The sequence below is a fragment of the Crinia signifera genome, chromosome 2 (assembly GCF_055691185.1).
Source record: "Crinia signifera chromosome 2, ASM5569118v1, whole genome shotgun sequence".
Classification (NCBI taxonomy): Eukaryota; Metazoa; Chordata; class Amphibia; order Anura; family Myobatrachidae; genus Crinia; species Crinia signifera.
The window spans coordinates 230,523,514-230,536,975 of NC_139218.1; the positions used below are offsets into that span (position 1 = coordinate 230,523,514).

Below are 13,462 nucleotides of genomic sequence, written 5' to 3' on the forward strand. Positions count from 1 at the left end.
TTACAGGTTGTGTTTCAAAAATGAAAGACGCGGATCTGGGGAGGAGATAAACTATGCCACACCGGCAGCTTGCAACACAGGAAGTCGCTCCCACGGAGCAGAGGATTTATTTAAGTGCATAATATAAGACCTATAAGCAAGGTAAAGTTACATTCATTCTGGTTATGATAGACAGATCTATTGTTGTCCACACAATTATTTTTTATGTTTATCGCAATATATTTATATCTTGAGGCGTACTACAAGGTATTTACAGTTTTAGAATGGGAGGTGGTTACAGCACTAAAGTTAGTGTGCGAAGGGGCTGCTGGCTGGAGTGGTCTAGTCTCCAAATAATGAGCTATTTAGGGTGTACCAAGATCACTGTCTTTATTGCATTCAAATTTACAGTTCACACGACAATATTGAATTAACATCTTGATATAGAAGGTGAGCGCTTAGTACATATACAGTTTTAGATTATAAATTATCACCTTCCATGACAGCAGTGAAAGAAGCTTTGAGAGAAGACAATGTTTACATCACTTCTTCAAAATACACACAAGAAGTCAAGAACACAATGGGGGAAATTTACGAAGATGTGTATTCTACTTCACATGTGATGTTGCTATGGGCAACCAATCAGAATCTACTTATTGGTACTTGTGTATTATAGCGGCGCCCCCGATGTACATCGTACGATGAACGTATCGCATCGCATGCCATGTACACGATGGCATGCAATGCAACGCGATTTTGACCCCCTATACGATTAAAAATCGTATAAGCACCTTAAAGGGTGCTTTTGAGCACCCTAATGGGTGCTTACAATGTTAAATGCACCCCCACGCCACCCCCCCACTATAAACGTGAACCCGAAGCGTGGCGAGCGCAGCGAGCCCGCGAGGGGCGGCGGTACGCGTCCTACGACCTTTTCATACCCCCACTATCCACGTCGGCGTGGAGTTGAGAATAGATTAGTGTGGCAAGCGCAGCGAGCCACCGAGCCCGAAGCGTGGTGAGCGCAGCGAGCCCCGCGAGGGGACGCGGATACCTTCACAGGTAAACGCGTCCCTTCGCGGGCTTCACAGGTATCCGCGTCTGCTCGCTGCGCTCGCCACACTAATCTATTCTCAACTCCACGCCGACGTGGATAGTGGGGGTATGAAAAGTACGCCATGTACAATGAAATTGTATGCCATGTACAATGGCATACAATTTCAAAATTATATGCCATCGTACACTAACCACCGAAATCGCGTCGCATCGCATGCGTTATGGTATGCGATGCGATGGGCGCCGCCAAAATACACAAGTACCTACTTATTTATTTAGCACCCTCCAGAAGATAGTAGACAAGATCTGATTGGTGGCCCATAGCAACAACACATGTGAAGTAGTAATCACATCTTAGTAAATTTCCCCAAATATGTAACAAGTTGCAGCATTTGCTAGTTGCTCTTGCAGAAATGGCAAATACAATTTTGAATAATAAATGATGATGAAAGTGACAAGAAACTGCAGGTTACACTAGCATTTCTTATAGTAACTCACCTGTTCAGTTGGAAAAAGAGTATTAATATATTCAACAGCATTAAAGTCTGCACGGTCCAAAGGATCCTGGCTTGGAAAAACCTGTGAATCCAAATCACAATATTTTATTAGCTACTAGTCTTAAGGCATGTCCGACGGATGGGGAAAGTTTATGCTTATGCAATTCTCAAAAGTTTTGTAAAGTGAAAAAGTTTTCCATTTAATGGACCCTTATAGGCCTTTGGTGGTATGCCTGAAAATTGCTCAGGTTGAGCTGCGCTGCAGGAGCCGGCTCTCCCGATAAATTTACAGGCATGCCACTGTAAAGAAAGGGTGAACCACTGGCACACCAACATCCCCCCTGTCACAGATCCACCCACCACATCAGCCACGCTCGGACATCCGTGTGTTCAGGCATCCAAACACAGAAATGCCTGAACAGACGAATGACTGAGCGCCCGAACACCCGAGTGCTCCCAAACGGCCCCGAACAACTCCAAGCGTCTGCAAACAGCCGAAGTCGGTAGCAGCAGCCCCAGGGGAGCAGGGGCTGCTGTAGAAGGCAGCGGCTGCCTCTTCTGTGGTTAGTATTTCTGGGGCGGGACAAACCTGACCTGGCAGATCTGTGGAGAGCGGGCACTTTTTACCCAGGCCAGGTCTGATGTAGAGACCGGGCAGTGGGAGTCGAGAGCAGAGGCTGCTGCAGCAGCACAGCATCCCTGTTCAGCACATGCTAACCAGTGCCATGTGCTGAGTGGGGGAAAGTGGCAGCTGCAGCACTGCCTGGTTAATAATGTTTGTACAGGGACATGGCAAAGCCCCCTATTTTTGATCACACCTCTTGTTCACTGGGGCCGGCAGCGCTTTCAGCAGCTCTGGTTGTATTCAGAAAGTCATAAGCTTTCCAACAACATTTCACAATGTATGAAGCAAACAGAAATATCATGGGCCCTTATGACAGCACCCTTAAGGGGTTGTCCGATAAAACCCAACTTAGATTGTCCCGTAAGATGATACGGTAGTGTGCAAAGTTTGAAGACGATTAGTTTAAGCGTCCGAGAGTTAGCGTGGAACATCCATACACACAGAAACATCATTCAATTATACTTGTATGTAGATTAAAAGTAAAACCTTTTGTCAGTTAATGTATGTAAGTCTCGGAAAAAACGCTTTCAACCTAATCCGCAAAGGAGCAGAGCAGAGAAATAAATTGGTGCATGCATATGGGATGTCACAATTCTAGAGACATTTTGGCTATCAATTAATTCAATGGGATTTCTAATACCTGCTCAAATGCCAATACTCGCTGATCAGATTACTAATTCAACTAGATAATGGCTTGATTAGGCAAATACCCATTTTTCATCATAGTGCGATACAGGTCAAAAAATGCAAACATTATCCAATCAAAAGTGTCAATCTGCAGGCAACACATAAGACACATTTAAACAAATTCCTAAAGATAAAAGACATTGAATTAAATCATTGAAATTGCTTTTCCGCTATTTAAGAGCTTTTCTAAATTTGCTCCCATCAAAAGAGCAGAACACTGGTGAAGCCCTGAGATGGGATAGAGTACTATAAAAGATACTTTTGCATGTGCCAGTGGTGCGCTAAACCCAAAAAATTGGTGTGACCGCCATGATGGGCATGGTCTTGAAGTAAATGGCATGTCCTTATCGGAAATTCTGTCCCTGCTACTCATGCCCCAGCATTTTGGTCATGCTGGGGGAATACCCAGCCCTCCGAGAGAGAGCTGGGCTGAACTCTTTCCCTCACCGTATTGAATAGATAGACATGTATGAGAATGGCATCTATTCTATGCACAGCTTTCTCTGCCAAGCAGAAGAGTGGGTGACAGACGTCCTTCCAAACACAAAACAAAATGCCAACATTGGGTGGTATGACTTAAGGTGTGTACACACTGTTTGATCTGGCATCCGATTAAATTTCTACTATATAGTCTTTTAGATTTCCACTAAACATAACCGCGCATCAGGATTGATTCTGCATTCAATGTGCATTCGATTTCCAGTCAATTTTGACGATATTGTCAAAATCTAATGTTTAATCTAACCATATGTACACAGCATTAGGTATAGGTCACTTCAAAAATTACATCTGGAAGCAACAGTATTTTAATATATGTGTAAAGCTGGGTACACATACATACAATCATCGGGCCGTTCTTCCGTTCTGGGTCGGACGGCCGTTCAATTGTATAGGTGTGTATGCTGTCCTGTTCGAGCGATAAACGGCCAAAAACGGTCTTGTCCGTCCATACTCGGTCGGTCGAAGGTTCATTGCGGTTTAATTTTCATCCGACCGCCCGGGTCCATATCGGAACAAAAGTGCAGTGTGTACGCACGTTCGATCAATATGCTGGACGTTCTTGCGACTATACTGCCAAAGCTGGACCGCCTATGTGGGCGTTCCATAGCTGCATGATCTCTCCTACAGCACAGCATGTAGTCACTCTCTCGATTGTCATTGTATGATGGTTAACACCCCTGCTGCACAGGTACTTGTAGTGCCACGTAAAAAGTTAAGTCCGGCAAACTGCTCTGAAGAACGGTGTATCTGGCCCTCTAGATGTAGTCAGCCGGCAGGGTGACTAGAGACAGACATACGGCAAATAGCCGAGGGGTGCGCGTCTAGATGTAGTCAGCCAACAGGTTGACTAGAGACAGACATACGGCAAATAGCCGGGGTACGCGTCTAGATGTAGTCAGCCGGCTGTCTACATCTAGACGCACACCCCGGCTATTTGCTGTATGTCTGTCTCTAGTCACCCTGCCGGCTGACTACATCTTTTTACGTGGCACTACAAGTACCTGTGCAACAGGGGTGCACCATCATGCAATGACAATCGAGAGTGTGTGTACAGTGATGCAATCTTTTGCTTGCGACTGTTTGGACGGGAGTACATCGGACGTCGCAAGTAAAATTGTACAGTTGTGTACGCGTGTATCGGCTGTTGTTTGTGGACGGTCCAACGCGTCTACGGTCGCAAGAAAACAGGCATTGTATAGATGTGTACCCAGCTTAACTAAAGAATGAAAAATTAAACAGTCCAAAGAGGTATGCTTAACTTGCATACACTGGCATGTTAAATACTCCTAATGAGCCTCTCTGAATGTAGCAGATGGATGTAAATTGAGGCCATGCAGAGTCAAGTCATTTCACCACACTGCATTGAATCAGGCCAATAATTAAAAAAACACAAAAACAAAGGATATCTGCCTAGACTGCATACTACGCCACTTACACCCGGAAACCACATTCTGATTGGCTGAGGTGCCATTCAGTCAGAGATAATAGATAACCATTAATAGCTAAAACTATCGATGGTTATCCATCACATAGTTTATGACTATCGATAGCTGGTTGCAGAATCACGATCGATGGCGACTACACCGATGGCCATTCCTAGTTCAAACTGAAATTTTAATTGCAGTGTAATAATAAAGCAGCCAGCATTTACTCAGCACAGAAACAAAATAACTCACCCAAATCTAACTATGTCTGCACATGTCGCATATACCACACCTGCAGTGCAACATGTGGCTTAGGAAAAAATTTGCTTCTGTTAGTTCACATATTTTTATTATAAAGCCACAAGGACTGGTTTTGAGTAATACATTGCCAATAACTAATTTGAATTGGTCCTGGAACACAAATCCAGGACACCCCTGCAAGTGCCTTGAGACACAGTTTGGGAACCACTGCCATAGAGCCATCTGACAGAGAGCTCCCGCTAACCTACTGTACAACAGGTTTAACACTTCAAACAGGTACAATACCATATAATAATCATTATTATATCAGATTGGTACACTCACAAAGGGCACTTTAATTTTTAAATGTGATTTATACATGATCTGGGGGCCATGTATAATGGAGTAAGAAAACTGTATGGGGCAATATACTTAAGTACTATGGGGTGGGTGGGAATCATATCACGCACTTTCTTTAGATGCAAGGACAAACTCTACACTACTGCATTTACCAGGCCATAGGGAATCAAGCATTCACGGAGGAGGCTGCCATTAATAATATCTAAGCTTGGCATTACACGGTTACTTTGGTGCGGAGACCAGAAGTCCCTCCTAAATAATTTGACTAATGGGGCCTACACACACAGCGAGTGTGCTGAGCGATCTGAGCTATGCTAGATTGCTCAGTACACAGCACTGCTTAGCACACACACACTGATGTGTAGTGCTGTGTACGGAGAGAGCTGCCAGCATTCTCCCGTTGGAGAACACTGGCGATGACAATATTTATGGTCCCTGCTCTTTCTTTATTCTACCGGCGATAGCGCTGTGTTGGGTGGCGCACTGCTATCACTGGCGCCTACACACACAGTGATGTATGGTCACTTTTGAAGTGATCTAAAAAAAAAATTGCTATATGTGTAGGTCCCTTTACTCATGACATGTCTAATATTGAAGAAGTATCTCCTAATCTAAAACAAACTATTATATAATCTACAATAAATAAAGCTCTCCAGTTCTGACTGGTGAATATGCCATGTGTATGTGATCATGCAAACTGCATACACCATGGCCCTTATACAGATCTGATCGCAGTACAAATTTGTTCTCAAAATGGGCAAAACCATGTGCACTGCAGGTGGGGCAGATGTAACATGTGCAGAGTGAGTTACATTTGGGTGGGTGAGTGAGTTACATTTGGGTGGGGTGTGTTGAAACTGAAATGTAAATTGCAGTGTAAAAATAATGCAGCCAGTATTTACCCTGCACAGAAACAAAATAACTCCCCCAAAACTAACGCTCTCTATACATGTTACATGTGCCCCACCTGCAGTGCACATGGTTTTGCCCATTTTGAGAACAAATTTGGGTACTCTTTACTTATACCCCTTTCACATCGCACTTTTAAAACGGTATATTGCCGTTTCTTTCCCTTTTTTAAACGTTTAAGGCTGCACTGTGAATGCACCACAGCCGATTTACCGTTTTAAGTTAACTGGCATTTCGAACCGTGTAAAAAGCAGAGTCCTACACGGTTCCTTGCCGTTTTTTGTGCAATGTGAATGTGTACAGTTTGTCTGAAACGGTATTTCAGGCAAACAACACAAGCACAAGCACTGATATCCTGTGTGATAACACTCACTCACTCGGCACTTACTTCCCAGTGATGAACTGACTCCTGGAGGGGGAGCACATCGGCTGCACATAGTAGTTCTCCAGCTTTACTCCCTGCGCAGCTAATCTATCCAGTGTCGGGGTCCTGATCTCAGATCCGTGGTACCCAATGTCACGGTATCCCTGATCTTCAGCCAGTATGAATATAATGTGAGGCTGGTGCCCCACTCCCCGGACTTCATCCACATCTTCCATCAGATCTCCATACAAGGACTGCTGGTGTCCCAGACGCGGCTCACCTTTGTCCCAGCACAGGTATCCGTAGGTCACATAATGACAGGCAATGGTCACACTCTGCCTTGAAACGTGTTCAGAATGAAACGTTTCAACTGCAATGTGAATGACACTTAACCTGTATTTAAAACGGTAATCTGGCCACTATTAAGGCTCTGACCCGTTTTAATTACCGTTTTAAAATACCGGTTTTTAAAACGGGTCTGCGATGTGAAAGTGGTATTAGAAGGGCGCCCACGATTTTGATCGTGGGCATCGTTAGTAAAAAATCTCGGGCATCTCGGGCATTGAATGCACTAAAAAATCGGGTGCGATCAACCGACGAGATGCCCGAGATTTCCCATAGGGAACAATGTTAAATGTCTCAATTGACCCAATTTTCCTGTTCAATGCCTCAATTGACCCGATTTTTCCATAGGAAACAATGTTAAATGGGCCACAGAGGCCAAATAGGCACCCTGAAGTGTATAATGGCCACCCGAATTGTTGTTAACGCCACCCCACGATCAACGTCAACCCAATGCGTGGCGAGCGCAGCGAGCCCGCGAGGGGCGGCGGTACGCGTCCTACGACCTTTTCATACCCCCACTATCCACGTCGGCGTGGAGTTGAGAATAGAAAGTGTGGCGAGCGCAGCGAGCCACCGAGCCCGAAGCGTGGCGAGCGCAGCGAGCCCCGCGAGGGTACGCGGACAGCTGTGAAGCCCGCGAGGGGACGCGGATACCTGTGAAGGTATCCGCGTCCGCTCGCCACACTTTCTATTCTCAACTCCACGCCGACGTGGATAGTGGGGGTATGAAAAGGTCGTAGGACGCGTACCGCCGCCGCTCGCCACGCTTCGGGTTGACGTTGATCGTGGGGTGGCGTTAACAATTCGGGTGGCCATTATTCACTTCAGGGTGCCTATTTGGCCTCTGTGGCCCATTTAACATGGTTTCCTATGGAAAAATTGGGTCAATTGAGGCATTGAACAGGAAAATGGGGTCAATTGAGACATTTAACATTGTTCCCTATGGGAAATCTCGGGCATCTCGTCTGTCGCATCGCACCTGATTTTTTAGTGCATTCAATGCCCGAGATGGCCGAGATGGGCGCCCTTCTAAGTAAAGAGTACCCAAATTTGTACTGCGATTAAGATCTGAATAAAGGTGCCCACACACGCACCGATCCCGGCGTGCGTTGTGGGCTTAACTAGCACACATAGCATCGCATTGTATGCCTTGTGCATGCGATGCGATGCGATGCTATGCTATGCTATAAAAAGCTAGTACAAAAAGTATGTGCAGCACATACTTTTTGTACTGTGCGATGAGGTGCCGCGGGAGCGCGCACCCCATCGCATAGCATCGCACCGCCGGGATCGGTGCGTGTGTGGGCTCCTTAAGTGCCCCCATACTTAAGATACACAAGAATATACCATTTTATAGCTGACAATGGCACATACAGACTATGTTATTTCATTATAATCACAGACATGTAAAATTGATATCATGCACAGGCACCTGACTACTTGGTGCCCATAACCTGTGACTGTGTTGCTCCGCAGGGCACGTACACATGACACTGACAACCAAGTTGTTTAATTTTTGAACACAGCAGGGTGTAATTGCAATGTACTACACTGCCATGCTGCTCTGCATGCCACAGGGCCCCCACCCTTCATACATCGCTAAACGTTTCCTTTTGCGACAGACGAGTGGCCTCCATGCAGGCAAGTGCCCTCACCTGCTCTATAGCCTGTTGCACCTCCGGTGCCAGGTGCAGAACTGCTTCCAGCTCCTCCACCACTTCCAACTCTTCCTCCTCCATCGACCCAGCTGCTTCAGACAACACTTGCCACTTCCTGGAGCGCGGTGTACACTGGAAGTAAATTACCAGAGATGACAAGGGAACACGTGGCGGCCATGTTTGATTTGGGCAGCAGGAAAGTAACCATCGGCTGTGAAATATTTGGGGAGTATTATGCTAAAAATCGCGTAACTGTTACATGTTTTGCTAATTGTTTATAAATTTGCGTTATTTCCAGGCGGCATGCATTCTATTTGCCATTAACAAATATGTCCGCTCCTTCAATATTGAAATGTGCTAATACAGTGTAGTGTGGGCATTGGCAACAATGACATTTCAAACACACGTTATAATCCATCAAGAGCAACACATGCCACGATAGAAAGACGAGCTGTTAGCAATCCTCTTTCTCTGTGAATGGTCACCAGGGGCAGACAGCCCTTACCGCTAATACCGGCACTCAGGTGCATGTGTCCTGCACAGCGCCACCAGTTGGTTGTACACTATGAAAGCATCAACTATTGGTTGTAGATCAGTCACGACACAGCGCCACCTATTGGTTTTATAGTAGCTATGTCTTGGTGGTTGTTTAGTAGTCATGACACAGCGCCACCTATTGGTTGTATAGTATATTTGCCACAGCGCCACCTATTGGTTGTATAGTAGGCATGACACAGCGCCACCTATTGGTTGTATAGTACACACACAGCACATCGCCTCCTATTTTTTGAATAGCAGTCTCAGTACATCCCCACCTATTGGTTGTACAGCAGTAACAACATAGCACCACTTATTGGATGTATAGCAGTCACAACATAGAGCTCATTCCTACCGCCCCTCCCGCCCCCCCCGCCCCCAAAAATGAAAACCAGCTAGAAAAAAATGAATACTCCTGTATCATAAAACTGACAATACCATGATGCAGACAATAAAAGAAAATAGCAAAGAATTAAAAAGGGAAAGCGTCATAGTGCCTCCTATTGGCAAATTTAAGTTGTACAATGGAATGAAAGTAGAAACATAGAATTTGATGGCAGATAAGAACCATTTGGCCCATCTAATCTGCCCCTTTTTTTACCCTTCAGGTAATCTCAACCCTTTTTAATCCTTATTTCTCTGTGACAGTAACAATGTGATCTGTTTTAAGGGCCTGATTCAAACCTGTTTGCTAGGCTGCGTACACTTGCAGCATAGCGAACACGTCATAGCCACCAGCACCGACCGCATCCCATGACTAGCATGTGAAGGGACATGCACAAGAACACATCTCTTCACATGCAACCAAGCGGGAGAGAATTTATTTGATGGATGCCGACCATTGAATGATGTCTCTCCCATTCAGTAAAAACCGTTGCCATCGATGATCGCTAAAACAAAGGGCGGGCACTGATGTCATCCGCACGCACTGAGCAAGCATCGGCCCACATTTGGGATGTAAGGTAGTGCAGTTGCAACATTTTCGTACAACTGAAAGGGATGCCCCGTTGTTTAATATAGAAAACATTTATATAAAATGAATACCAACTTTAGGCTTCCAGTAAAACTAACATGGTCCATTTGAATATTTTTATGGTTTCTTACAAATTACACCCAAAAGCAAGCAGGAGCTGGTTTGTGTTTCATTTTTATTCCCAAGGTTTACTCCTTTACTTCCTTCTTAAAAGAAAAAAAATGAGTATCTTTGTTACCTTAATATTATGTCATCTATCATACCTATCACTCTTTAAATACTATCGTACATATGAGGGTATGTTGCCTCTAAATTCATTACTGCTAAGATTATTTTGGTCCTCTGCCATAAAATGAACCAAAAGTAGAGGAACAGATAGAAAGCACCGATCCCACAGCAAATCTTACAGGATCGCTAGTGATCTAGAGAGCAGAACCTGTCACCATGCCAAAAAAAAGCACATATTTAAATTCCCGTTTTCTCTATAAAATCTGTTTGGTGTTGTAATCCTAGCATTCTGTATAAACTTAATCTGTAGTTGCTGCTTTAATCTGTGTCACAGCTGTTCCAGGACCACTTCCTGATTGGTTAGAGAATCTCAAACATGCAAATGAGTAAGTGAGTGCACAAATATAGAAGAATACATCCTGTAAGAAAAGTTGAATTTAACTTTGGTCCTCATAATAAATGCAGCATAATGTCTTACTTTCAGATATATTGAATAGATGTTCAGTTGTGACACAGTGTAAAAACTTTCCAAAAAAAATCTCTATGATATTAAAAAGATTCTCTTTGCCACGGCAGTTAGAATGATACATTGTATCATGTAAGACTATACTTTCAGGGATCATTTCTATAGTTTTTAACTTTTGGAAATGTGCTCTAAAGTGTCCAGACTTACCAACCATGAGGAAGAGCAATAGTAATTTTTTCTGAGCGCGAAGTGAGCTCACAGTGCTGCTTCATTGTAGCTGCTGTTTGCTTTTGATGACCGTTCCTTTTCTTCTGTCATGGGAGAATAGGAGGAAAAGATTACAAGCTGAGTGGTTGTTTTTCATCATTGTAAATGACAGATTTTAATGCAGAAGATCGTTGTGTTCTATTGCGTGTGGTGGAATGATGATCAGTAGGGAGGAACAGTTGTAGATTTATTTTAAGTCATTGTTGCTGTGTGGTTTAAAGTGGTGTGACAAAAATCATTGACCCTGTGTGCACATCAACAATTTTTTGCAAGATTCACAGTAACATCACCAAACATTGGGAAAGAAACCGCAAAGGGGGAGCAAAGATGGTTTCCAGTCACACAGAATTCAATTGAAAACAGAATTTCCATTGGAACAAAAGATATTGATGCTTGTTAACCATCGGTCTGTGATGGCTTTTTTTATCGTATGACAAATTCAGATATATTAGTAGTCCTTTATTAATATTGCTGTATTGGCTTCATGGCTTCAAAATATTTAAATTAACGCCTATTTGGTGGCTGTAGTACTGTGTCACAAGTGCAGTTCTGCATGAATGGCCAGCAGATGGTGCTCCAAGTAACAGTGCAGGTCTCAGTTCGGAATTCTAGTACAAAAATAAACTAGAAACCATCAATTTTGTATTCAATGTATGTACTTGATCCTTCAAATTGAGAGAATTTGATGTTTGCCATCCATTGGATGCAGCTTTCCAATGCCCATCTGCTCACTAAGTATGTTTGTGCAGCTGGCGTCTGCAGCTCAGGTAATGTGCGTGTGCATGAAGCTCAGAGCTTCTGCGCATGTGCACAGTACAATAATCAATAGTTAGACCATTGAATCATTGAGATACACACAGCTAGATTTGATGTTGGGAGCCTGAAAATCCAATCGATGCCTGGCTTCCGATGTCAATGCACACTGTGGCGTGGTAGGAAGCCATTTGGGAGTGCAGGACATCCTTATTTTGGAGGTATTTGGGATGTAAGGTAGTGTAGTTGCAACTTAAAGGGATGCCCAATTGTGTAATATAGAAAACATATATGTTAAATTAATACCAACTGTAGGCTTCCAGTAAAACTAACATGGTCCATTTGAATATTTTTATGGTTTCTTACAAATTACACCCAAAAGCAAGCAAGAGCTGGTTTGTGTTTCATTTTTATTCCCAAGGTTTACTCCTTTACTTCCTTCTTAAAAGAAAAAAAATGAGTATCTTTGTTACCTTAATATTATGTCATCTATCATACCTATCACTCTTTAAATACTATCGTACATATGAGGGTATGTTGCCTCTAAATTCATTACTGCTAAGATTATTTTGGTCCTCTGCCATAAAATGAACCAAAAGTAGAGGAACAGATAGAAAGCACCGATCCCACAGCAAATCTTACAGGATCGCTAGTGATCTAGAGAGCAGAACCTGTCACCATGCCAAAAAAAAGCACATATTTAAATTCCCGTTTTCTCTATAAAATCTGTTTGGTGTTGTAATCCTAGCATTCTGTATAAACTTAATCTGTAGTTGCTGCTTTAATCTGTGTCACAGCTGTTCCAGGACCACTTCCTGATTGGTTAGAGAATCTCAAACATGCAAATGAGTAAGTGAGTGCACAAATATAGAAGAATACATCCTGTAAGAAAAGTTGAATTCAACTTTGGTCCTCATATTAAATGCAGCATAATGTCTTACTTTCAGATATATTGAATAGATGTTCAGTTGTGACACAGTGTAAAAACTTTTAAAAAAAAATCTCTATGATATTAAAAAGATTCTCTTTGCCACGGCAGTTAGAATGATACATTGTTTCAGGTAAGACTATACTTTCAGGGATCATTTCTATAGTTTTTAACTTTTGGAAATGTGCTCTAAAGTGTCCAGACCTACCAACCATGAGGAAGAGCAATAGTAGTTTTTTCTGAGCGCGAAGTGAGCTCACAGTGCTGCTTCATTGTAGCTGCTGTTTGCTTTTGATGACCGTTCCTTTTCTTCTGTCATGGGAGAATAGGTGGAAAAGATTACAAGCTGAGTGGTTGTTTTTCATCATTGTAAATGACAGATTTTAATGCAGAAGATCATTGTGTTCTTTTGCATGTGGTGGAATGATGATCAGTAGGGAGGAACAGTTGTAGATTTATTGTAAGTCATTGTTGCTGTGTGGTTTAAAGTGGTGTGACAAAAATCATTGACCCTGTGCGCACATCAACAATTTTTTGCAAGATTCACAGTAACATCACCAAACATTGGGAAAGAAACCGCAAAGGGGGAGCAAAGATGGTTTCCAGTCACACAGAATTCAATTGAAAACAGAATTTCCATTGGAACAAAAGATATTGATGCTTGT

The 13,462-nt window shown here is 43.2% G+C and overlaps 1 protein-coding gene and 2 non-coding genes across 3 annotated transcripts in view; 2 read left to right on the forward strand and 1 right to left on the reverse strand.

The window, feature by feature from the left end:
- Positions 1 to 8,845, reverse strand: part of VPS53 (VPS53 subunit of GARP complex) — a 210,452-nt gene extending 201,607 nt beyond the window's left edge. The window contains exons 1-2 of the mRNA XM_083173988.1: positions 8,643 to 8,845; positions 1,534 to 1,614 (exon numbers count right to left, since the gene is read on the reverse strand). Coding sequence (XP_083030114.1) covers positions 1,534 to 1,614; positions 8,643 to 8,726 — 165 coding nt within the window. The 5' untranslated portion in view covers positions 8,727 to 8,845. The remainder of the gene's footprint in view (positions 1 to 1,533; positions 1,615 to 8,642) is intronic.
- Positions 8,846 to 10,983: 2,138 nt separating this feature from the next.
- On the forward strand, positions 10,984 to 11,203 carry LOC146060927 (small nucleolar RNA U3). Its single transcript, XR_014470497.1, has one exon. It is a non-coding gene; the product is annotated as a small nucleolar RNA U3 (small nucleolar RNA).
- A 1,729-nt stretch (positions 11,204 to 12,932) lies between these two features.
- On the forward strand, positions 12,933 to 13,152 carry LOC146060929 (small nucleolar RNA U3). The gene has a single exon (XR_014470499.1). It is a non-coding gene; the product is annotated as a small nucleolar RNA U3 (small nucleolar RNA).
- The last annotated feature ends 310 nt before the right edge of the window (positions 13,153 to 13,462 follow it).